Source organism: Hibiscus syriacus, unplaced genomic scaffold, assembly GCF_006381635.1.
Source record: "Hibiscus syriacus cultivar Baekdansim isolate YM2019G1 unplaced genomic scaffold, ASM638163v2 tig00013808_pilon, whole genome shotgun sequence".
Lineage (NCBI taxonomy): Eukaryota > Viridiplantae > Streptophyta > Magnoliopsida > Malvales > Malvaceae > Hibiscus > Hibiscus syriacus.
This window is the reverse complement of record NW_024062310.1, coordinates 33026-60525: the sequence shown is the minus strand read 5'-3', so window position 1 is coordinate 60525 and position 27500 is coordinate 33026. Positions and strand designations below refer to the sequence as shown.

The 27500-nt window shown below is 36.8% G+C and overlaps 1 protein-coding gene and 2 pseudogenes across 1 annotated transcript; 1 reads left to right on the top strand and 2 right to left on the bottom strand.

Moving 5' to 3' along the window:
• Window positions 1-5825: 5825 nt before the first annotated feature.
• LOC120206455 lies at window positions 5826-6983 on the bottom strand (annotated as a pseudogene).
• Window positions 6984-19827: 12844 nt separating this feature from the next.
• On the top strand, window positions 19828-21814 carry LOC120206477 (beta-arabinofuranosyltransferase RAY1-like). The gene is made up of 4 exons (XM_039206116.1): window positions 19828-20077; window positions 20154-20927; window positions 21029-21275; window positions 21370-21814. Exons 1-4 carry the CDS (start codon window positions 19856-19858, stop codon window positions 21792-21794), a joined length of 1668 nt encoding a protein of 555 aa, XP_039062047.1. The 5' UTR covers window positions 19828-19855; the 3' UTR covers window positions 21795-21814.
• Window positions 21815-23251: 1437 nt separating this feature from the next.
• LOC120206476 lies at window positions 23252-25366 on the bottom strand (annotated as a pseudogene).
• Window positions 25367-27500: the final 2134 nt, after the last annotated feature.

Below are 27500 nucleotides of genomic sequence, written 5' to 3'. Positions count from 1 at the left end.
ATTAATTGTTGAGTCCATAGAAAGCCTTCTGTTCAAGAGATCAAGGATCTGGTTGTACTGTACACGTGTAAACACAGCGGAAACAGATTGACTGGAAGCATCTTGTTGCTTTGGACAACTGTCGGATTGTGTGGACCAAGGACAGATTTATTTGAAGCCAAGGACACCTGACACCCCTTCTTCTTTGTGAATTTGAAGTCAACAGGAAAACCTATTAACGTGTAGCAGTTTTGACACTTTAAGTTTGCAGTGATCACAGAACCCGTGAATCGTTTCCGATCATGATTCACAGCTGAGTTAGAGTACATAACAGAAACATCATAGATCGGAGAAAGTCTAGAAGAGTGAGCATGTTATGATTCTTCCTGGACTAGCATTGAATATGCTTGATTCACTGACGATGGTGGTTGCATAAGCAAAATCTGGCTTCGAACAACAGAGTATGTCTCGCTGAGAGACATGAGAAATTGAAAGAGTTTTTGTTGTACTTGATGAATAGAATTTTGCTGTAAAATCTCACAATCATACGAAGAAAACGGGACCAAAACGTCATACTCATCCCACAAAAGCTTAAGGTGAGTGAAATAAGTTGATACAGTGGAGTCACCTTGGTTCAATAAGTCTATTGCACGGTAAAGAAAGAACGTTCTAGATCCATCAACCCTTATCTAACCTCTCATTCAAATTTTGCCAAACCAAAGAGACGCTAGACACGAAAACTATATCGGCTGAAAGTTTTTATTCACCTAGTTAAGAATCCAAGATAACAATAGAGCATTACATCTTTCCCACTACAGATGCAAGATTTCTTCAAAACTTTCCTTCCTGCAATTGCCATTGACAAAACCTAGCTTGTTCTTCACAAGCAAAGCAATCTTTATGGATCTAATCCAGACACTGTAATTGTCGATGCAGAGGAGTTGATGCCAAACGAGAAGACATCCAGGTGCATCAGAAGCGTGTAAAATCAAGGGATGATTAAAATCGAGCACTGAATTTTCCATCGGAATCACAAGAATCAAAACAAAAACGAAGGGGAAAAACCTAAAATGATATTGACCGAGTTTTGACTCGTCTGATCTCACCCCAAGTATTTCTGACGCAAAGGAAAACAGATCAAATGACTCGTGATACCATGTTGAAAAAGAATATTTGACGGAAGAATATTCACAGGCTTCACATTATATCGAATAAGGTTACAACACCAATGTATTTATATACAATCACTCTAAACATTCCTGCTCTAACTAAAAGCTATTTGTACAATAACAAACTAGCTAACACTAAGCAAACCTAAGCACATGAAAGTCGAAAGGAAGAAAGGGTATACCTTAACTACTTTAGCAGAGCTTCGTATATAACTTCACTCATAAAACAACCTCAATCGGAGTCACTCCCATCTTAATCTTTATCTGTGTATATGTAAATAGCATAATGAGCGCCATTACACATCATATTAGGATTAATGATACGATGCTTCCGCATTTCACCTCTTATAATTATCATTCATGTTTTTCTACGACTTGCATGGACAGCTTCACTATTCATGGCTCTAATATCTACTCAAAAAGTAACTAGTTAGATAATTATATGTACAGTTTTCAAGAATATAACGACCAATAAATTAGAGTGTTGCAGCCGAAGCGTGTGGGCCCACAATCCACAGGTCCCATGATTGAAACCTGGCTTTGATATTTCGGTAGAAGCCTGCTTCTATCTTCTACATCTGATACTGTAAATTTTAACAGATGTATGCAAATTGTTAGTTTGATTCCTTGATTGGTTTTATGGTTGAAATTACAACGTGTGCATGAATTCCAGGGATGTAATACAGAAATTATGTTGAGATTTTAAAAGATTTAGGAACTTTACAGGTTGGATGTTCTTCATTTTTCAGGCAAATATACTAGTCTCTGCATCATCAAGAGACTTCAAAACAACCCAAGAAAGTAAAAGAAAATGACAAAAATAAGAATTTGGTTTAGGCTATAGATTGGAAAGATGTGCCTACTTAGATGACTAATCCGACCATTCAAAACCTACATCGATAAGTTCTCTAGCCATTGTAAAGAAATCAACTCAATCATATCATATCACTGATGATTTTATGTTTTGTCTTTTGAAACTTAAATCAAATTATAATTTGTATTTAGAGGTAGGGATGGGCATGGATTGGGTTTTTAGTCCACCCGACCCGAGAACATTGAATCCTTCACCCGAGACCAACTCGACCAAAACAAGATTTCATCCGACCCGACCCCGATATATAACTTAAAAACCAGAACCGACCCGAAATAAAAAAATATTATTTTTATTCATTAAAATCAATGACTTAATTGGAAAAAAATAATATATAGAGGGATATTATTGTAATTATTCCAAAATATATAAGGTAAATTTTTTTTTTTCGGATTGTGTATTTTTCACCCTAAACACGAACCAGACCGGACCTGAACCCAATTTTTTTTTAAAAAAAGGTTCGGGTCTCATGCCTATCCCTATTTAGAGGTGAGTATTTGATCATGTCGAGGAAAAAAGTTTGAGATATTCAAGTTGAAAATTCGTATTTTATAACTCAAACTTAATTTGAAATTTTTACAAATCGAGTCAAGTCAAATTAAGTTGTTCGAGTATCTATACAAATTTAATTGTAATTATTTATAGTATATAGTACGAATTAGTTCTAATTTTTAAACTTATATATATATATATTCTTTTACACATTATAATATTATTTAATAAATCAAATGTAATCTAAAATTATAAAATATATTTACTGCATTATATTTGAAAGAATGCATTTTGAGGGTAAATGATTGATTGGAGTATAAAAGAGTCAAAGAATTTATGTGAAGAAATCATTTGCAAACAATTGTAGTGAAAAGATCAAATTGAGTAAAATACAAAGTTAAGAGACTAAATTGAAGAAAAAAAATTAGTAAAAACATGTATTGAAATTACATGGGTATTCTATAGTGTTAGGGAGCATGTGGTTCTAATTTTGTAAAAAAAAAGACTTAAAATGAAGGATAAATTGAAGAATTGAAGAAATAAAGAAATCATGCAAAGTTGAGGGCTAAATTAGGAAAATAAAAAATGTTATTAAGAAGAGGAATTAGAAATGCATAGTTATTCTACAATGGTTTATGAGCATTGGTTTAAATTTGGTAAAAAAATTGACTAAAATGAAGAAGGAATTAAAGGAATGAGAAATCAAGTACAAAAAAATCTGTCAAAATACTCATCCAAAGTTTTATTTTTTTTGAGTTATTCGAAATTTTGAAATTTCAACTTAACTCAAACTCGAAAATCAAATTAATAATTTGAATTGACCCCTACTTATATTATACTTCCTCTTCTTCAACTCCCGAAACCACCTTTATTCTATGGGAACTTTCAACCCTAGTTGCAGGCATAGGTGCAACGATTAGTTTTAAGAGTTTGGTAAAGGGCGACGACAACGGTGGTAATGATGGTGAGTGAACTGGTTGACGGCGACGACAACAATGGTAACTGTCGATAATTGATAAAAAATTTTAAGTTAAGAATTTTAAGATTTTTGTGAGTTATTTTGTGATTATAGATAAATTTAGAGTTTATATATATAATTTTAACTTTTTAGAAAAACCAAATTTTAAAAAATAATATATATATATAAATGTGACATATGTCACTTTAACGATTGATATGACGTAGATACTTAAAAACAATAACACCCAAATTGTAAGACGATAAAAATATTTTAAACACATAAAATGACCAAATGGTATAATTTGAGAATAAGAACCTTCTACCCTTTTTATTTAACCCTTTATATGTTTCACCATATAGTGTCACGTGTATTAATGAATTTTATTCAAATTAACAATAACTCACACTTCACCGTTAGTTTTTTTATACACCAACTTTTATTTTTTATTTTTTACTGCCAGCTAATCATTTCCACAACAACAACAACAAAACCCAATTCCCATATGCAATGGGGTAAGGGGGAGATAGGGTAGTAGGCTGCCCCCAACGCCAGGTTGAGAGTAGCTTCCGTGGAAGACCCCCGGCAGTCAAAAAATTAAAAATATAGATAAAATGCAATGCATATATAAATAAATACATAAATACATAAATACATAATTGAACAGTATTCATATGCAGCCATTAAAATCATTAATATCATATGCGCGTCTGTAATGGGCAGTAATCCCTGCAAATAAACCCCTGCGAAAAAATATATGCATATAGACAGAAACGCAAGACCCAACTGAATTTAAAAGTGAAGAGAATGATACACAGAAGTCTACGATAGCAAGCCCAGTTCCAAGCCTTCATAAATACCAATAACAGAAACGTATAAAAAGTAGAAGTCATGGAAATTACTACAAAGGCATTAAAAGAAGACAGAGATGATACACCCTAGAGATGTGACCCACACTACTCGACTACCCTAGTCTTAAGTCTCCATAATTTCCTATCAGAGGTCATGTCCTCGGTAAGGGCTAAATCCATCAAATCATATCTGAAGCAGTCTTCCCACTTCAGCCTTGGTCGTCCTCTCCTTCTGGAACCGTCGACTGTAATCGACTCTACCCTCCTGATCACATCCGACGGTAGTCGCCTAAGAACATGCCCAAACCACCGTAGTTTTCCCTCCCTCAATTTTTCGAAAACAGGCACCACCCCCAAGGACATCCTAATAGCAGAGTTTGTTGTCATATCCCACAGAGTCCTACCGCATGTCCATCGAAGCATTCTCATTTCTGAGGCCTCTATCCTCCTTATATGATCCTTTTTGGTTGCCCAACATTCTGATCCATACAACAGCGCTGGTCTTATTGCCATTCTATAAAATTTTCCCTTAAGTTTTAGAGGCACCTTCTTGTCACACAAAAACTCCAGTAGCGACCTCCACTTTAGCCATCCCGCCTTTACGGTGTGTAACGTCATCATCAACACCCCCATCTTTATGTATCATAGACCCTAGGTATTAAATAATCCTTTGAGGGGGAGAACGTGTCCTTCTATGCATACTTCTACATCTTCATCGTTTTGGTCCCCACTGAAGTTTGAACATAAATACTCTGTCTTTTCAATATTGATCCTTAGACCTTTTTTCCAAGCAGTCTTCCAGGTAGTCAGTCTACTATTCAACTCAGATTTTGTTTCAGCAACTAGGACAATGTCGTCAGCGAAAAGCATACACCATGGTACACCGTCTGGTGTTGCACAATAAATGTCATCCATAATCAAGGCGAAGATGTAAGGGCTAAGAGCCGACCCCTGGTGGAGTTCGATTTCCACCGGGAATGCCTCGGTGTCGCCAACTGTAGTCCTGACGTATGGAGTAGATCTACAATACATATCACGAATCGCCCGGATATAAGCAGTTGTGATCCGTCTCGTTTCCAAAGTCTTCCATATCGTATCGCGGGGAACGCTATCATAAGCCTTCTCAAGGTCAATGAACGCCATGTGAAGATCTCTTGACTTTTCCCTATATTTCTCCATAAGTCGTCGAAGTAGATGAATCACCTTCGTGGTAGACCTGCCTGGCATAAAGCCAAATTGGTTTTTCGAAACCCTAGTAACTTGTCTCAACCCAGCCTCTATCACCCTTGTCGATTGATGATCTAATTGATGATCTCCATTGCTGAATTGGTCTCTGATACTTTTGTCGATTGCATTATAAACTTCCAGTTTCATGTTCATGATAAAGTAAGCTTAGATTTTGTTATTTTAAGTGTTTTAATTGTTCCTAAAAAGGTGTGTTTTTTTAATGTTTTTAGTATCCATCAATTTCATTGTTCTGCAGATAAAATGTGCCAAAGTCTAAAAAAAATTATCACATATAATATCTGTAATTTAGCAAAAAAAAACATGTTAATGCAAAATATGATTAAAAAATACAAGTCCAAGGTAATAACATAACAGAAATGTCATTCAGATCCAAAAACAAAAGTAAAAATCCTAACCTAGGCGGTGAGAACCACCGCACCACCAGCCTCCTTAATCTTCTCCTCAGTAGTCTTGGACACTAACTTAGCCTTAACCAGGATCGGCTGATTCTCGGGCAACACACCTTTTACAAGGACCTTAAAATAATCGAACTGGGTTACGTCGATCATCTGCGTCGAATCCTTCTTGGCCTTTACCTTGACGTCGTCTCTTGTCAATGTTGATGATGGGGCAGTAGAACTTGTTCCTCAGCTTGTGAAAGTTGTCGAAGAGGATCCTGTGGTGGTGCATACAACCAAGCCCGTCCCTGAGTATGGGAAAAAGAGGCACTCGCCAGGGCGCCCTCTTCTTCAAGTCTAAAATTATAAATTTATATATAATTGAAAAGGATAAATTATTTATTTAGTAACTCACTTTATTATTTTATTTCTGTTTTAATCATTCAATTATTATTTTTCTTTAAAATCATACTTAATATTATTTTTTTTGTTACTCACCATTAAAAAATTAACAGCGATGCTGATGTGATTTTTTTAAATTATTTTTCTTTCCACTTAATTAACAGTAGTTGGGTGTTTAATAAAATTTCTTGATGTTTTCTATTTAAAATTTGGTGTATTTATTAGATAGCTTATTAAATGTAATAAAACACAATTTACAATTAAATTTATTTAGTTTTTTTTAGATAAGATTCAAGTATATTATCCAATGAAAAAGCAGGTAAACCTGCTGCAAGTAATAGAGCATTCCAACAAAAACAAAGAACACTCAAAAGAATAACTCACCAATTATCAAAAGCTCCCTATTAACAATATCAACACTATCAACTTTCCTTTGTTCTCATGATTCATTTTTTTTTGCAATACTTGTTATTAGGGGCCTAATTTTTATATTCACCCTAAATTACTAAAATCTCATAAACGAACCTGCATACAACCTCTAGCGTTTCCTCGACCTCCCAGGTGCTTGCCGATAAGCCCATGACCAACTCTCACGTGGCCTCACTTCTTGCAGTTCTTCTTGAAACAAGTTGTCATTGTAGAGTACTAGGATAGGTGTGGATCTTTGCGCAGAGGAAAGTGGTTACACCTTAGAGCGTATAGGGTTTGCGGGAGTTATATTATAGTTTGCCATCTTCAATAGGGATCGACATGAGTCTTTAGGTTGTAAATTAGTCGAGTCGAGTTTGAGTATTGTTAAACTCAACTCAACTCAAAAACTCTGAAATGGAGCTAGATTATACTAAAAAATTCACGAGCCTAAAATTTTCTCGAACTCAAAATCATGAACCGAAGCTAGTAAAAGCTCGAAAAGGCTCAAAAAGAAAAAAATCTCAAATTTAACTCAATTGAAGTCTCAAACTCAAACTTTAAATACATAAAAACCTTATACTACATTTTTTAAAAAAAAATCAACACATAAATGTTAATATTAATTCATCCAAAAAAATGTTAATATTAGTAATAATTTATTTTTTAAAAAATAAATGTAACTTCCCAAATTCTGGGTTAGTAGTTTCGGGTTTACCCAAGAGATAAGTAAGCTTTGTGAATTTAATTAATTAAGTTGTTGTACTTAATTGAGTTGGTTTTGGGGCGCCCAATTAGCCATAACAAGAGGATTTTTAAATGAGAAAATAACCTCAGTGACCAAAAATGCCTTATAATATACGATTTTAACCAACTTTTTTTGGATTTGCCAAAATGACCAACTAAATCGCAATGCGATCGATAATTCGCAACGCGATCTCCGGTATCGCAAATCAGTTTCCAGATTCGCAACGCGATTCTGACTATCGCATTGCGATTTCCCAAATTCGCGTTGCAATTTCCCAAATTCGCGTTGCGATTTTCCTAATTCGCAACGCGAATACGTAAATCGCAACGCGATTATGTAAATCGCAACGCGTATCTGTAAATCGCAACGAGAATACGTAAATCGCAATGCATATCCGTAAATCGCAACGACAATACGTAAAATCGCAACGCGTATCTATAAATCGCAACGCGATTTTTAAAGCGCCATTACAATCGCTACGTGTATTTTATTTTCAAATTCCAAACACGAATATTAATTATCGGAACACTGAACCGTCCACAGTATATCCCGTAATCGCAACTCATAACCTAAAACCTAAAATCACAACTCAGTCCCATCTCCATCTCTCACTTTCTACGGCGAAATCCGTCCCCATCTCTGAATATTTCCATCCCCATCTCCGGTGAAATCCCTCACAACCATTCACGGTCAGAAATCCCTCACAATCATTCAGAAATGAAAAATCAACCTCCGAGGGTTAGTTTTTTTAATTATTTTTATTTTGAAAATTTTTCATTATTTTAGGTTTTTCATATTGAAATTGATGATAAGTTTACTAGTAATTTCAATAATAGATTAACCATTTCACTTAGATTTCTTATTAAATTCATTTGATTGTTGCCAATACTGCTAAACTATTTAGTCTTTAACCCTGTGAAGTTAATATTTGTCTTTGTTTTGTCTTTTGGTTGAAGTAATGCAATCCATTAAAGTTTCAATTTGCAGAAGAAGAATAGTTTCTAAACTTAAAATTGCAACATGAAATGAAAATCGCAACACGAAAATGACTATCGCAACGAGAGAATCGCAACGCGAAATGAAAATCGCAACGAGATAATCGCAACGCGAAACCAAAATCGCATTGCGATTTTCATTTCGCGTTGCGATTTTCATTTCGCGTTGCGATCCTCTCGTTGCGATAGTCATTTCCGCGTTGCGATAGTCATTCTCTCGTTGCGATTTTCATTTCAACCAAAAGACAAAACAGGTTGCAAAATTTAGTTTCAAGAATAAACTACTACTCTTATGTTTATTATTTTTGGTATATCTTCACAGTGTAGTTTTTGGTATATCTAACTTGGTATGTTTATTGTTTTTGTAGAAATTTTTTTCGGCTTCATTGACATTAAGGAATAAAGTTAGCCTAGCCACTACAATTGCTTCGAAGCTTTCACCTACATAAAGAAAATTGTTTGAGGAAACCTGCTTCGGGCCATGGCTGAGAGTACAGCATCCGGGTGTAGATGCTAATTTGACCCATTTATGGCTTCAGACCATGACTAGCGATCTACCCGACAGTATACAACGTGGTGAGGAAGAGATATGGTTTCATTTTCCACCGACGTATACTTGTTTTGGGCGGAAGGAGTTCTGCTTAATCACTGGTCTACGATTCGGACACGATGATGTAGGCCGGTATACTCGTCATTGCACCTGCCCATCATGGTTATCCCAGGTTTTTCCTGATGAGTTAATAGAGAAGCCGAACTTACACGTCGACGACCTGAAGAAATTGTTTAATAAGAAAGATGGTTTTACTCGGATGAATGACGTCGATGTTGTCCGAGTATGCCTTCTAGTACTTTTGTATGCCGGCTTTATAGGCAGAGAGGCCAGACAACCTATTCCTCAGGAGCTAATATTATTGGTAGATGACCTAAATGCGTGGAATCTGTTTGCGTGGCGATGGGTCGAAATACACTTTGTCAGGCTTTGTTTGGGCCTTTAAGGTAAGAATTTCTATATAATGTTTTCAAAATTATAATTAATTATTTAACATTACTAATGTTTGTTATTATATTGTTTGTAGATTGGATATTCGAGGCTTTCCCCAACATGCGGACATATCCATTAAAAACTTCAAATGATATTCCTAGGGCTATTTCCTGGAAGAGGAAACGTCTGTTGGATTGGGAAGACTTAATACCATATGCGACAATAAATAATGTAAGTTAACACAAATACTATCATATATAAACAAGTTATTAATAGTAGACGTTTAACTTTGTTTGAGTTTTTATATTTTTAGGAGGCCACCACTCCATTACAGAGACTGACACCCACGGAGGCTGAGCTTGCCACTGATTGGTGGCAAGCTAGTCAGCATTTTTTTGATGGCACGAATAATGAGCAACCTCCACTTCCTCCACTTCGAGAGCCATCACCTCAACCAAAGCCATCACCTGATCGACCCGACTATACACCTCTACAACGAGAGCCATCACCTATCCCGTCAAATCATCGAGCCTCTTCTCCACCATCACCTCATGATAGGCGACCGGCAAAGATGCCATGACTTCTATCTCCCTGTTCTCCACCTCCACGGGATGAGTCAAGGGAGTTACGTGATGAGGTCAATGCCTTGTGTGAGGAGATCGGTACTCTACGCGATAACGATGATGCATGGCGTGTGGAGGTGTCTACTTTACGTGGTGAGGTTGCCGCTCTACGTGAGATGGTAGTATCGTTGCAGAATGAGGTTCATACTCTACGCAACGAGGTAAGTTTAAGATTTTTCATATTTAACTTGATGATAAATTTACTTGTAATTTCACTTAGATTGCTTAGTAAATTTATTCGGTTGCTGCAATACTACTAAACTGTTTATTCTTTAACACTGTGAAGTTAGTATTTGTCTTTTGTTTTGTCTTTTGGTTGAAGTAAATTTATTCGGTTGCTGGCAATTCTGCTAAACTGTGTATTCTTTAACACTGTGAAGTTAGTATTTGTCTTTTTTTTGTCTTTTGGTTGAAAGTAAATTTGTTCGGTTGCTGTCAATTCTGCTAAACTGTGTATTCTTTAACTGTGAGTTAATATTTGTCTTTGTTTTGTCTTTTGGTTGAAAGTAAATTTGTATGGTTGCTGCCAATTCTACTAAACTGTGTATTCTTTAATACTCTGAAGTTAGTATTTGTCTTTGTTTTGTCTTTTGGTTGAAGTAATGCAATCCATTCAAGTTTCAATTTGCAGAAGAAGAAATAGTTTACTTTCGCAACACGAAACTTAAAATCGCAACGTGAAAAATGACTATCGCAACGCGAAATGAATCGCAACGAGCAATTTGTCTTTTTTTGTCTTGTTGATATTTTCATTTCGCGTTGCGATTTTCATTTCGCGTTACGATTCTCTTGTTGCGATTCATTTCGCGTTGCGATAGTCATTTTTCACGTTGTGATTTTAAGTTCCAGAAACTATTCTTCTTCTGCAAATTGAAACTTGAATGAATTGTATTACTTCAACCAATAGACAAAGACAAATACTAACTTGACAGTGTTGCAAGTTTGAAACATATTTGTCTTTGTTATCTGATGCATTTTGTGAACTATGATATAATAATGATTTGGGTGAATACAATGCAAGTTTGAAACATATTTGTCTTTGTTTTCACTGTTTAAATATCATGTCTGTTTATTTACTGATTTTTGTATTTAATTATTTAGCAGCCAGATAAGGTGGATGCTTTACGTCAGGTTTTTCTTGTACGACGGAGTTCACGCATCAGACGGCGTGCACGTGCTATTAAGTCTCCGTACACCCCAATAGTGTGAAGACACCGCAAGAAGAAGCCCGACTCGCCTGTCATCCCTCAAGAGTCCACTCCTATCGTTGAAGAGGCCCCTCTCATTCCTCGAGAGTCCCCTCCCACCGTTCAAGAGGCCACTGTCATCGTTGAAGAGGTCCCTCCCACCATTCAAGAGCCCGATTCACATGGCGTCATATGTAAGATTCTTGAGAAACCCTCTGACGTGCCGGACATGATGGATGAGAGTTGGCTCTTGTATGAGTTACCGGCCAGTACCATTCCGGTATCTGAAGTGGAGAGGAAACAACTACCGGACACAATTCTGGATAACACCCTTTGGGCTAAGACCGCAGTTGATTTTTATCTACATGAGCGGAGCCAGGGGTGCTTCACTGACATATGCAAACTCAACGATGATATCTATTTGTTGCTTGATCGGTCTTGGTGGGGCGTATTATTAGAGGTCGAAGACAATGGCTATTTCGATGGAGGGGTAAGTCTTATATTTTTCTTATATTTCAATTTGATTTTTTTTTTAAATTTATGTAAGTCACTAATATATGTCTTTTTTTGTAAAACTGCATATCGATGTGTGGGTGTCACGTCTTATAATAATTAGGAAACTTAAGAAAAATAAAAGAAATACACGATATACAATTATGCCGACGTCTTTTAACGTCGTTCACTTGAAGAATCAACGAGATGAATCATTTGCGTTAGACAATGGACAAGCTAAACTTTATCCTGTATGGTGGGAGGTCGATAAGGTTAGTATTTATTTTAGATTGAGTTTAAAGGTATTCATAAATAAGTGCGCAAATGAATGAATGATTCCAGGTGTTTATCCCTGTTTTGGAATGTAAACATTGGCTTCTCGTCGAGCTTCAGCTCCCATCCCTTAAGGCAATAGTATATGACAGCATGATAAATTACATATCATTGGTTGATTTAAGAGATATTATTAAGGGATGGAGCTCTCATTTGGCTAAATTCTTGGATGTGATAAATTATTGGACTCGTTCTGGAAACAAGAAGCCAAATAAGCTCAATATTACAGTTAGCAGAGACGAGACCGCACCACAATAAACGGAAGGAGCCAGAGGGGATTGTGGTCCTCTCGTATGCTTGGCATTGGAGCGTTTGATCACAGGAAGTATAAAGTATCTACCTCCCACCGATAGAGATAGAGCTGCAGTAGGCTTGTGGTTTCGGCATTATATGGCTAGATCGATATATACGAGACGCTGCCTACCTGCATCCGCGTTATAAAAATGTCAATAAACAATTGGTAAGTTTATAGGCTTTTAGTTTGAAAATGTTTGGTTAAGTACCTATAATTCAATAATTTGTTGTTTGTAGGTTTTAGATGTATGGCTGCAAAAGTTGATTCAATAGTAGATGAGGAAATAAGAATTATTGCTTATTTTTTAATTGTTTAATTGATTTGTAAAAGATGATTTGTAAAAGTTGATTTGTTTAATTGATGTGAACATAATTCTTATTTGTGCTTGTTTAATTGATTGAAATGTAATGGTTGATTTCAATCTGCATTATGTTGAAGGCAAAAATGACTATCGCAATGCGAAATGAAAATCGCAACGAGAGAATCGCAATGCGAAACTAAAATCGCAACGCGAAACTAAATTTGCGTTGCGATTTTCATTTCGCATTGCGATTCTTTCGTTGCGATTTTCATTTCGCATTGCGATAGTCATTTTCGCATTGCGATTTTCATTTCGCATTGCGATTCTCTAGTTACGATTTTCATTTCGTAATGCGATTCTCTCGTTGCGATAGTAGTTTCCGCGTTGCGATAGACATTAAGATGATTGCGAACGTCATTTCCGTGTTGCGATAGTCAAATGAATGCCTAATAAGTGATAACAACTTAACATATCATAGCAATTTTCAAACTCAAGTTACTAATACATGCCTAACTGAAAATGTTAAAAGTTCACACATAAAATCCACATAATACAACATTTGCATTTAAAAATCACCTAAGTTAACAGTCCCAAAAGGTGAAGCCGGTTGTGATTGGGATTTTAAAGATGATTACGATTTTGATTGCCTTTTGCTTGACACCATATGTGCTTTGGATTTTGATGAGGATCCATATTTTGGTAGAGGAAAAGATGATTGTGATGGCACTGGTGATCCACATGTCAACCTTGTATGACCACTTTCCTTGCACTGACTACATGTCGATCTCTTCTTCTCTTCACCCTTAGATGGTATACGATCGTGACTTTTTGGTCTGCCATGTAGCCTTCTGTCCATGGCTGGTGGCAAAACTGTTTGTAAGTCATCTGGTATGTCCCACTCAGAAGGATGTGGAATAGGGTAGACAATCTCGCCATAAGTCTGTCGATATACTCTTGTAGTGTAGCAATCCATAGCGTATGCGCTTGAATCATCTTGGTTTAGATGAAGAGAAACTTTTATAACATGGCCACACGGATAACCAGATGTTTGCCATTTCATACAACTACACGTCTTTGCATTTAGATCGACAAGCCCATTTAAGTTATTATCCAGTACTTCAAACAAAGTGTTTGAACATGGTTCAACTCTCCATGACGTTGACTTCACAACACGTTTCGTTATCTTTTTTTCTGTCCATGGTGTAACACGATGTTCCAATGTTCCTGTAAATTTAAATAAATAATACTTAGTAAAATATATGATAAGTTACGAATTTAAAGAAATAATACCTGCATGGTTTCTTTTCTTGTAGTACCACTGTTAAATAGAGGCTCGAAAAAACTCCATTAACATAGTAATGGGTAATTTCCGGGAATGACGACTTAGAGCGTTGATTGATTCTGCACTATTAGACGTCATGAAACCATATCTTGCTCCAAGTTGATGTAGTCTTGACCATCTTTCAAACCCGACATCTTCTAGTGTTTGAGCACACTGAGGCAAAACACGTCTTAAACAGTTTATATGCTTATTAAAATCCACTTCTCGATAAGCTTTTACAGCCTTCCAGTATGTCCATTTGTGATTTTTTATACCAGCAGACCTTGATTTTAGATTTCTATACAAATGAACACCTCAAAGTCCATGAAAAGCATCTGGGAAACACCTTCTAACAGCATTGTCAATTGAGTTTGCCCTATCGAATATGATTGTCAGATTGCTAATAGGACCTATGCAATCCCTAAGATGCCCATAAACCATGTCCATGAATCAGAGGTTTCAGATTTGCCAACCCCGTAAGCTATTGGCAGTATCCCATTGTTAGCATCCATGGCTACTGCTAATAAGTTTACTCCAAGGTATCGACCTTTTAAATGTGCTCCGTCAACTATAATAACTGGGCACATGCAATTAATAAACGAACAAATCTACAAAATCATATACACAAGAAATATAATCATTTAAATGTGAAATGCATGTAACTAACAAAAATGAGTCAACAAAATTATATTGATTTACTAACCGCAGCACCAATGGCGATTTTACGTATGGTCGTTGCGATTTACGGATACGCATTGCGATTTACGTATTCTCGTTGCGATTTACAGATATGTGTTGCGATTTACGTAATCGCGTTGCGATTTACGTATTCGCATTGCGAATTAGGAAAATCGCAACGCGGATTTGGGAAATCGCAATGCGATAGTCAGAATCGCGTTGCGAATCTGGAAACTGATTTGCGATACCGGAGATCGCGTTGCGAATTATCGATCGCATTGCGATTTTGTTGGTCATTTTGGCAAATCCAAAAAAAGTTGGTTAAATCGTATATTATAAGGCATTTTTTGTCACTGAGGTTATTTTTTCTTTTTAAATAAGGGACAAAATGCAAAGGACTAAAAGAACAATTAGACCATTGTGAGATTTTGAAGCTAAGATTTAGGGTTTTATGTGTTTTTGGATGTGGGTTTCATTTTCCACTTATCTTCTCTTCATCTTATTCTTCATTTCTTCTTCCTTTATCTTCTCTATGTAACCATAATTCCAAAGTAAGGTCTTGAACCTTCTTAATTCATTTTCATCCTAATTGCCCCCTCCCAACAACATCATTTTTAAAGATTCAAGCTTTGGATTTTGTCTTTGTAAGAAAAAGAGGGTTTTCTTAGTCCAAGCCTTGAGGTGGGTGATTTCTAGATAAATGAGCTTCATTTCATATTTCTAAAATCAAGGTAGTGTATTTCTAATCCTTTGGAGTATTATGATTTCATAAATCACAAGTATTTTCTAAGATTTGTGTAGTTGAGTATATTACGGTTTACATTTAATTTCAAGATTTAAGAATGTTTTAGGTGTTATTAATGTGTTTTATGATATATAGGGACCCTAATTAACTCCCAAAAACTTCAATGCATGATTTAGAATCAAACTATGACCTTTAGGATGATTTTCAAGTGTATCATACAAATTACTAAAATACCCTTTTGTGCCTAAGTGAATAAGTTAATATATGCTAGTAAAAGTTAAGGATGATCTGTAATGGTGAAACAGAGTCCGTGGGGGACATAAATGACCAAATATACTTAGAAACACTCATAGGAGCGGGTTACAACAGATGTAACCATATTAGGCAAAAATACGCCGAAGTATCTTTAATCGAGGATGCATAAAAATAGTTGGGACCAAGGATCATTAAGTGAGACATCCGATAAGCGGTACGATGAATATGTCAGATTCGCTAGTAGAGAAAAATGAGCTTCGAGAATGTTACTGAACCCAAGAAGAGTAAACCATTTTTTCAGTTCAAGAGGTTCTGAAGGGAAGTATGACAAGTCTGAATAGAGTACCGCTACTCAGAATTAACCCAAGACAATTCCATCGCTAATAAGTAAGCCTTCACATAGCATTATATATGAGAGAACGAGCAAGATAACAACCAGTTTGATGTTGAATTCACTTTATTTAGTCCAACCATGTTAAGATGTACTCAGGTTACCTTAGTTGCCCTAGTGGGGCATTGACAGTGCACGAGGCGCTTCAGAGGCAAACTAGGGCTTGAGACCGGAACACTAGCGAGGAGTGGGTTAGCGATGTCAATGTTATGTGGCCTTTAAGCCTTAGATATGCATGGGTAGTTACGTCCGTTAAGTTCAGTTGGGTAAGCTTCTGATGCACATAAATTTCGGTTCTTACCCTTAGGTTGTTTCGTATTCAAGGTAGGTTATGGTATTGCTCCGAGATGCACGCAAATTCCTCCGATCACACAACCAAAACTTTCTCATGTATGTTTATGTCAGTCATGCATGTGTAGTCTCATCAATTTAGTATGTCATATATGTTAAAGATTAGCTTGAAGGCTATGTGAGAGCGAGTCAATGCTTCAATTTGTACGAGAATTATACTGATGTTATGTGACACGGGTTCCCTGAGTGATCTACCTGATAGCTATGTGAGAACCAGGAGATCATTCAGTATGTTTTGTGGAAACTACGCTGATGCTATGTGATACTAGGGTTCCCTCAGTAGCTAGTGTCTGAGAGTTATATGAGACCAGATACTAGTCAGGTTACATTCAGATAATGCACAATATGTTAGATTCGCATTTAGATAATGCGTAGCATGTTCATTCGTTAGGGTTAGAGACCCTTTAAAGGTGTATTCATGGCGAGGCCCTTAGTAGAGGATTAAAGAAAGCGTGAGAATCCTACTTCAGTGATAGAGCAGTTAAGCCTTAAGTAGGTAGCACTTGATCTAGGTCATGCATGTACCTACTGCTTAGTACAACGTTTCTGCATGTCTATGTTTATGAAATTCTTATGTTGCTCTAGATTAGCGATTATACTGTTAGGCTTTCTGAGCTCAACCTTTGGATGTTTTTCGTTGGCACGTCAGTAGCTTGGGCAGTTCGTGGAGCATCGTCGCAGCAGGACTTCCAGCATCTCCGACAGAGTATTGTACTGTAGCTTTAGTGGGCATGTGTATTAATAGAACCTTACTTATGCATTTGAGTTATAAATTTTAAGGTGTATTATTTTGTTTTAAATCATGTATCACATAGCTATGATTTCTTAAAATGTTTTTATATCAGTTACTTATGTTTTGTTATGACACCATTCAGTACGTTGAAAAGAAAATGAACAGGTTTTGAAAATCAGTGGCTGCCTTGGTAGCACAATGTAACACTTTAGGCCCACTCGGGTTTAGGGTGTTATAATAAAATCTTAATATATTATATTTTTTAGTTGCTCAAGAGCTTTTAGAGTCGAGTATCAAGTAGCTCGTTTCAACTCGTTAAGAACTCAAGTCAAGCTTGAGCTCGAGTCGAGTATTTGTCGAGCTTTGAGAAAGTCGATTTTGAGTAACTTGTGATCTGCCATGTCTCATTTACAGCCCTAGTCTAGTTGGGTCGAGTTTTTAACTTAATCTAATCCAATATATATATATATATATATAATTTCTACTTAAAATTTGATCTAATAAGGATTTAGAAAATAATTTCAGTACACCTAAATTTTGACCTATTTTTTAGATAAAAAATTATATTTTACTTGATCCAAAATAAATATATTTATTAAAAAAATATTAATTTAATCGGATAAAACAAGATCTAATTAAAAATATAATTTAGAAAAAATTATTATTGCTATTATACTTAAATATATAAAGTAATTACATTATGTTTTGGGTTGCGTATTTTTCACCCTAAACCCAAAATTATCCCTACTCGAATTTATCCTCCAAAAAACTCAACTTGATCCTACTCAAACTCAATTTAAAAAAACTGACACAATAAAATTGAATTGAGTCAAAACCTATCAAATTCATATCTTATACCCGTCTCTAATTTGCATAGCACATCAAATATATTTATAAAATAATTAATTAAAAAACAAATATCTAAATTATATATATTTTTATTTTAGATGTATACTTTTTTTTGTTAATATGAGTGCTTAATATTCTTTATTTATCAAACAAGCGAATCTGGTCGGGTGACTAAATGTTCATGTTTGTTTTCTCATATTTTGTTAGGTCATAAGTTCTAGACCCGCTCAGAGCAATCACATTCCTTTCCTTAGAGTCTCATTCCTTTTTTTTTTTTGTGAAAATATTTTTTTTGGTTATCATTTAAATTATTTAAAGTTTTTTTATTGTTATTTTAAGGTTATATTGTCAACTATATATAAACAAATTACCAACTAATAATTGTTTTACACATAACATTAATTTTTTATTAATAATAATTTTATAAAAATAAAAAATACTGGATTTAAAAAAATTCTAAATTTTTTATATTTTTAAAATTCTTAAATCTTAAAATCCTTTTAAAAATCGAAGGTCAAGTTGTGAGTGCACGATTAGAGATTCGAACAACTCAATTTTGATTTGAATGGTCGTGTAGTCCAATTGACGACAATAAAAAGTGATTGTTAGGTGAAAAATTCATTTTGTCGATATGTTTTAATAATTTCGATTATAAAGTATTATTTTATTGAGTCATTCGATTATTACAAATTATAAAATGATCATTCGACTATTTAAATATCTCAAATTTATCATTTTTTGTTAAAAAAATTAACGACTTAGCAAGGCGTTAATATATTAACTAAGATATAATAAAATATGATATCATAATATTAAACAAGTATTATATATAAATTAATAGTCAACATACAAGTTAAATTACCTTTCCAAAAATATAATTTAGACATTAACGTAAAGTACCTACCCGTCTGCCGATCAGGATTTGTCTCTTTGAAAGTAGGTTCTTTTTGGAAATGGAGTTGACTTTTTAAATACCTCACATGGCCTGTAATCCCTGTTCTGGTGCTGAAAAACCTGACTCGTTAAGTGCTTCCCTCATGGAGCTTGTTGCTTTCTTCGTTCCCCTTCCACTTCATTGCTCATCTTTTCGGTTAAAGTCCCACTCTTTTTTTTATCTTTTGCCATTTCCCATCAGATCATTCCTTCACAATTCAAAAAATCAACCAAAACCCACCAAGAACTTGTTTTCATTCCACCAAGAACTTCTCCTCAATGAAGGTCCATTCTTTTTCACATTAATCTTTCATGTTCCTATCGCATGCAATCAAGCTCTTAATGTATTTTTTTTTAAATCGTTCTTTTGGTTAATACAGACATTGCAGATTGGATTGTGGTCAGTTTGGGTGTCTGGAGTTCTGCTAATTGCAATATCCCTTTATGCTACTCGTAGTTTACCACTCTCCAGCAATCCAATTTTCATCCATGGAAGTGTCAGCAACCTTGAAGCTCCCAAAATTGCTATTTTCACTGCTCCTACGCCGTTTACAGGTTTTTCAGGGGATAAACAGAGTCTGGCTATTCGGTCATGGCTTGCTTTGTCCCCACAAATCTCAGTCATTCTCTTTACGCAACACCATTCTGCTGCTTCTTTCGCTGCTTCTTTTGGATCCCGGGTTCAGGTGGAATCAGATATCGATTTCACGTAATCTTTACATTCTTATTCATTGAATGCATTCATTTCTAATCTTAGAGTTATCTTAATTGTTTTAGAGGTGAATTTATGGGCATCGATTAACTGCAGTACCAATTGGATCACAATTTCATTAGGTTCTTTCTGCTCTGTCTTTGGATAGGTTTCTTGGGGTTCCTATCTTTCATTCCATGGTAGCAAAGTCTCGGGCATTTAAATCCGACATATATATTTTCATGGATACTGAATCTGTTCTCCTGCCTGACTTTATTTCGGCGTTGAATTATGCTCATAAGCTTGATAATGATTGGCTCCTTTTTGCTTCTTCAAGAAATGTTTCAAATTTCCCATTCTATCTAGACAATGACGGGAAACATTGGCTAAAAGATGGCAAAAGGATTAGAATTCAGGAGGTATGTATAGAATCCACACCAAGATTGGAGATCTAGAGGAGGAAACTTCATTTGACATCGTTGTCTGTTTCATCAGTTGCAGGATATACTAGGCTCAAGTTTGCAGTGGAATTGTTGTGACAGTAGAATGGTGATAGCATGGAACAATGGGGATATGCCCTTACATCATGGAGTGCTTCCTCCTTTCCTGTATGGGAAGGGAATTTACAACCACTGGCTAATCAACGAGGCATTGTCTAGTGGATTAAGGTTCGTGTTTGATGCCAGTTGGACTATCTCAAACATTGCCCTGGACAATTCACGGCATTGGTCTAACGGTTTAGTTAAGAGCTCCAATATTTCAGATATCGGAAAGGGAAGTTGGGAATATGATGGCAATTCCCATCTAGCAGCAGTATATGGATCATCGTCTCTTCACGGAGTTAACTATTCCGTTGTGATGAAACTTCTGAAATGTGATGGTCAATACCTTATTATTAATACTACAGAAGATTTCCTTCATTCTTGTACCTATGAAAGGAAGAGCTTATGGAGAGGAAGCATCCCAAACTGCTGGAGATCGAAGAAAACTTTGGCTTGCATTGCTGGAACTATAAAGTCGCAGAATGGAACTTTAAGTCGCTCTTTGAAATATCAAATAGTGCCCACAAAGACATTAAAGCTTCCCTTTTCCTTAGAATCACTACTTGCCATCGTTGCAGACAAGAATCGGACTGTTGTGCTCACAGTCGCAGGATATAGTTATAAGGACATGTTAATGAGTTGGGTCTGCAGATTGAGGCACCTCAGAATTACAAACTTTTTGGTTTCTGCACTTGATTACGAGACCTATCAGTTCTCCATAATGCAGGTGTTTCCTCTTATTCTTATTTGGTTTCACTATTCTTGTTTCAGCTGAGCTGACCCTTTTTCCAGCATGTATCTGAATGAAGAATTCTGTTTTGTGCCTAGGGTCTTCCCGTCTTCAACGATCCATCAGCTCCGAGTAGTATTAGTTTTAACGATTGTCACTTTGGAACAGAATGCTTTCAGAGAGTAACCAAGGTGAAATCCAGATTGGTTTTACAGATTCTGAAGCTAGGGTACAATGTACTTTTGAGTGATGTGGATGTATACTGGTTTAGAAATCCTTTGCCAATACTTTCTTCTTTCGGTCCTGCCACTCTTGCGGCTCAGTCTGATGAATACAATCAAACAGGTGATTCTTACCATTTGCACATGGCACTATTACGAGACTAAATGAATGACTAATCATTTCCATAGTTCTAAAAAATGAACTTGTTCCCTTGCAGGTCCTGTAAACTTACCGAGACGCTTGAACTCCGGCTTTTACTTTTCCCGTGCTGATGCCCCCACCATTGCTGCTATGGAAAAGGTAGTGAGGCATGCTGCAACTTCTGGCCTATCCGAGCAGCCAAGTTTCTACGATACGTTATGTGGTGAAGGGGGTTCCTCTCGTGTGGGTGATAATAGATGTGTGGAACCTGAGACAAATTTGACTGTTCAATTCTTGGACAGAAACCTTTTCCCAAACGGTGCATACCTGGGGCTATGGGAGAGAGAGGACATAAAATCAGCCTGCGAGAATCAGGGTTGTTTTGTTCTCCATAACAATTGGATTAGTGGAAGAGCGAAGAAGCTGGAGCGACAGATACTATCGGGTTTATGGGACTATGATATTGCTACAAGGATGTGCTTGATGCCCTCTAAGAAGTAATTGACTTGAAGTTTCGCAATCTAGGTTGATGATAACTTTGAGAATTCTTGTGGAATTTGTCAAAAGAAAATGCCATTGTCGCTTGTTTAATGCATTGGTTTCATCAATATTTCTGTGGGAGAATATTAAACTAGATAAGCCGGCTAAAAAAATACAAGACGGAATCCAAATCGGTTAGGGCAGAAGAATACACAACCCAAAACAAAGAATGGTTCGTCATATCCCATGCAACGGAATATAATGCAACATCTTGATCAGGTGACTTTTAATCCACAGCTATGTTGAAGATGTGTATTACATTGTCCGGGTTCGGTAAGCATAAGAACCAGGATTCTGGTAGCAAGAAAGATGTGCGAGGAGCACCCGTGTCAGTTGACTTCTCACAATCAAGGGATATATATGTGAGGATAGTTCGTGCAGATGGGAAGAGGAACTGTATCGAAATGCTGCTCCTGTATCCCATCTGATTAAAAAACATCCAGGGATGTGTATCTCACGTACCGAAGTTTTTACGAAACCTGATGAGTCCCTTTTACTGCCTGGAGATCGCCTGTTGCCTGGCCAAAAGTATTACATAATCCCATCCTCTACAGTCCAAAAACTGAAGCGTAGACACCGGAAGAAGATTCAGGTCAAACGAGCAGCTGAAGGCAGAGAGGAAATGCCAGATGCAAGCATCACTTGGGATATATCTGGAGAAAACTTGGAGAAATCTGTTTATTCTGCAAAAGACTTCCATATTGCCAAGCCTTCCAAGGTATCTAAAGTTCCAAAGGAGAGGGAGTCAAAACATTCAGGGCGGAATGGTAGAGGGAAAGAAGCCTTTTGTACCACCGCTCCTGAGGACATCGATGTTGCGCGAATCAGATTGGGAACCCAGTTAAACTTCCATACAAGAACTTTCTCCATGACTCTTTTCTACTTCAAGGTTCTGTCCCCCCCCCCCCGGTTTCGGGTAACATGCTTGTTATTTACCTCAGATGCTTGTAAGGGAAGTATATTAACTTGAATAAATCGAAAACATGAATTTCCTAGATTAGTTTGGTTCTTCTGGCAGATTGAATGCTTTTTTGTCATCCTTAAATTCGATCATCAATTGTCATTTGCATTATCATGCTCGATTGCTTTCGCACCAAGTAATCACACCCTTCATGCTTTTGTTTGCCATTGATCTTGTGTTTACAAAACTGAGGATATTCTTTGTTTTAGCTGTTGATTGCTGGCGTGATTGCCAACACAATTGTTATCCTCAATTTTGTGCCATTGTGGCATTGATCACTTTACTGCTAAATGAAAACTATTTGACATTGAAAAATACAAATATGGTCCGCATGCAATTTTTGTCCTCTCCAAATCCAAAATATTTAGTGATTTCCGGTTGAGGAAATCACATAAACTCAACAATGGCATAGTAGTTTCACAAAAATACTTTGAAAAAAAGGGGAGTTATTCGAATTGATCGCATACATCGAGGTGTTTAGATTTCCTCGAATACGTTATCATAAAATGAATGAAAAAAATTTGGTTAAGATCAATGTGTAGACGACCGCAAGAGAAGCACCAACTGGAATTGTGACAGCCCAGGATGTCAGAATCTCTCGAACAGTCTCGGCTCGAACACTATTTAATCCTCTCGCAAAGCCAACCTCCATGACTGCTCCGACCAAAGTATGGGTTGCCGATATTGGCAATGCCAGTTTTGATGCAAAGAGAACGACTGAAGCTGCTGCAAACTCGGCTGCAAACCCTCTTGTTGGTGTGAGTTCAGTTATCTTCTTCCCGATCGTTGCTATCACTCTGTACCCCCAGATCATAAGCCCTGCTACAATTCCAAATCCTCCCCAAGCAAGAACATCGTTTGGAATAATGATCTCGGTGCTGCTGGCACCGCCTTGAAGAATCGATAATGCAGCAGCTAGAGGCCCTATTGCATTCGAAACATCGTTTCCTCCATGGGCGAATGACATGAAGCAAGCTGACAATACCTGCATGTACCCGAAAACCCCATAAACTATTTCCAGTTGGGTGCCTTTAGGCCCTGCTACATCCGAGAGAAGACCGAGATTTTTAGTCTGAGGAGTACTCTCTTCCGGCTCCGAGTGTGATGTAGAAGTGGCTTTGGCAAGGAGATGACCGAGCTGCTTTCTGATAATATTGTAAACTATGAATGCCCCAACTGCTCCACAACCCAAAGCCTGTCCAAGAGCTATCGGAAAGCTCTTACTTAACGGAAAGCCTGCAAAAGAAATCCCGGTTACGCCCAGAAAAACTGCAATTGGTGCCACTGCAGCCGCTGCTAGTCCCGGGTTACGAGCACTGTAAACAAACTAAGTAAACAAGAAAACATGTTGTAAACACAACTGAACAAGCCGGATCATATGGTTAACCCGAAGTTTCAATGTAAGATTCCAGTGAGAAAGAACGTACTCTGCGGATGCATTTGTAGACTAGGAATGACACCAAGGCTCCTATTACAGGTGAGAAAACCCACGACGAAATAACCCTTGCCAGAGACATCCAGAAAACAGCGCCAGGTCCCCCATAAACCAGGCCGAATCCAACCATTGATCCTACTATACAGTGCGTGGTCGAAACCGGCCACCCGTAATACGATGCAACCTGGACAAAAACATCATACAAATGTGTAGACCAACGACTGGTTTCATATGGTTAAAAAGTTGCCAGTAAGAACATCTACAACGCTGTTCATAAGCCCTCCATTACTGATTTCTAAAACTACTTCACTGGTCGATTTATGCAATTGATAGGGTAATTTCATAAGCCCTCCATTACTTTATATCAAAGCAGAAACAAGTTTATATCAGGGATAGTTGAGAAAGGCACTTGCAACCAAGTACCAGCAGTAGCGAGAGAAGAGAGCTATCTAGCAAAAAGGAGAGTACTCTTCTCCTGAAACACATTAGTAACAAGGATCCCTTTCTGCATTGTATTGGTCACATGAGTTCCCATCAATAACGCTCCCGAGAACTCCAAAATGGCCGCCGTCAAAACAGCCTGACGAAGGATCAATGCACCCAATCCCACCGAAGTACCCATGGCATTCGCCACGTCATTGCCTCCGATGTTCCAAGCCATGTAGAACCCGAACAAAAGCGTCGCGTATGACAAAAACTTGGTCTTCAAACCCACTCCTTGACCTAGGGACTTCATGAAGAAGGGCAGACTCAGAGCTTCAAACGCTATGAATATAGCAATAGCAGAAGCAGTACTGGAAGGTATATTAAGAGCTTGAGCCATTCCAGGCAAGTCTTCTTCACTGGCAAGTCTTCTTCACTCGCTTTAGATTCACCTTCTTGCTCTTTCTCTCCTTCCGCATCCGCAAAAGATGATAAGTTGACAAAAGGGTGCCTGAGTCTAGAGTTTCTGAAGCTCAAGAACGGAAGACAATGCCTGCCTGGAACTTGGAGAGGCCTAAACACAAGATTATCTTTCTTGGGCAGTTTGGTTTCATGGTAATGGTGTTTGGGAACATGTAAATGAGGATTGCTGAGAAGAAATGCTTTAGGGGAATTGGTGTTTCTTGCAGAAGGTAAACAAGAGAAAGGAGTCATGACTCCAAGCTTGTAAGGAAGGGGGGTAAACGACACAGAATTTAGCCAGGAACAACACTGGAGGAGGGCGGATCATTTGGATTTTTTGTTTTGTTTTTGGAAATGGATAATTTAGGTGATTACTTTGGTTCATCTCGGTTTGAAATAATGGTTGGAATGGCTTCTTGGACGACTGTTAGATGGCTATATGTTAGACTGCTGTTAATACAGCACGTGCATGTAAAGGTGGTTAGTCTGTTAGGTTGATTAGCTAAGTCAGTTTGTTAGGTGGTTAGTGATTAGCTAAATCATTGTTATAAAAACAGTGTACCAACTAATATGAAGGCAATGCAATTCTTTACTGTGTATATTCTCTGTCATTCACACTTCCTAACAACGACCGTCATTCTACTTCATCCATACACTTGCTAATACTTTTCACATATCACAGAAAAATTAAGGGGAAAAATTCTATTTATCCAAAATTCAAAATCCAGATTACTGCATCATCCATAGGACCAGGTGTCAGCCTGCCGTTTTTAATAAATATCATCTTTAAATCCAATAATTATCTGTTAAACACCCTCTCTCCAAATATTATCGATCTACTCTTTCTAACACGGTGACAATAAAGCAAATTTGCCATCCGCGCCTTCGTAGGGTTTTGTCCGAGCTGACGCCATTTAAGGGTAAGGTGTGGATCGTCATTCGTGTCTTCGCGGGGTTCTGACACATACGGAAGGCGCGGATCATATATGCACGTTGAATAATTGGTACTCCATTACTATCCAAGCCTGAAAACTTGGCTTTTAAATGCTTCCCCTCCCTATAAATAACAACAGAGAACCTCTCTGAATGCAAACATCACCACACCAAAATTACTTGTTTATTCACATTTCTATTAATTCTTTCTATTAAACTAAGTAGATTTTGTTATTATTTTTATAAGGTAAATTTATTTTTTATTATATTATATTTTTTATACTTAATTATTTGAACAAATTTTATTGTACTAATTATTTTATATTATTTTTTGCGGTTATAAAATTGGAAAGCGATACCATACCTCGAGACATTTTGCAAATATAGTAACAATATAAATTGTGTTATTTAAATTATTGTGAACTTTTTTAAATTTTTTTGGATTAGTTTATATTTTAATTCATATACTATTTATTTAATTAGACGTATTTCAACTATTGTTTTTTTTTTTTGCATATATAAAACTCTCAATCTTTTAAACTCTCAAAATGGCGTGTATTTCAGTTATTCTTTACTATAATGAATAAATTCGGGAAGATGAAACTGACATCGTCTTCGCATCAAATCATTATGTCAGAATATCCTTCAAGAGAAACATCACTCTTGAGGAGCTGATCACTAAAATTTCATGGAATGTTCTCAGTACAGATTTCCAACCGCAGTATTTTCATTAACTTATACATTGTTCGAACTCTCCAACGATGACGATGTTGTTATGATAGTTGATTCTCAAACTCAATGTTCAGATATCAATACACAGATGCATGCGATATTTGTTGAAGTGTCTGCGGTTCGTGGTATGTCATTATGCTCCCACTATGGGCTAGATCAACAAGTAGATCAAGTTGACAGCCCAACTCAAGTAATGTGTAATGAATTTAACTCGTTAATGGGAAATCTACATCATGGTGTTATCCCATCAAGTTCAATGGGTAAACATTCATCAGTAACTTGTTACGATCTGTACCGAGATGGCTCCACAAACAATCTACATGGCAACATCGCTTCCAGATCAAGGTAAAGGCATTCATATGCCAATTTATTTGACCTGAATATGGAGAGGATCTCGACACAGCAATCTGTGCAATACCCATTTGATATGATTCCTTCAAGTACTAGATGAGGCATTCAATTGTGAGCTTCTTCGACCTTAATGTCGAGATGACTTCAAGTTCAATAGGAAGACATTCAACTACCAGCTTGTTCGACCTAAATGTCGGCATCGTGGAGGAACCATCATCTCCACCAGAAGAACCTCTTCATGATCCAGGTGTGGATAGTGTTGAGACTGGACTATTCATTCAGCCAAAATCACCGTAGTTTAACATGGACTCCGATAATAATGATGTAGATGAAATTCCCATAAATATGGTACACACCGAACCTCCAGCAT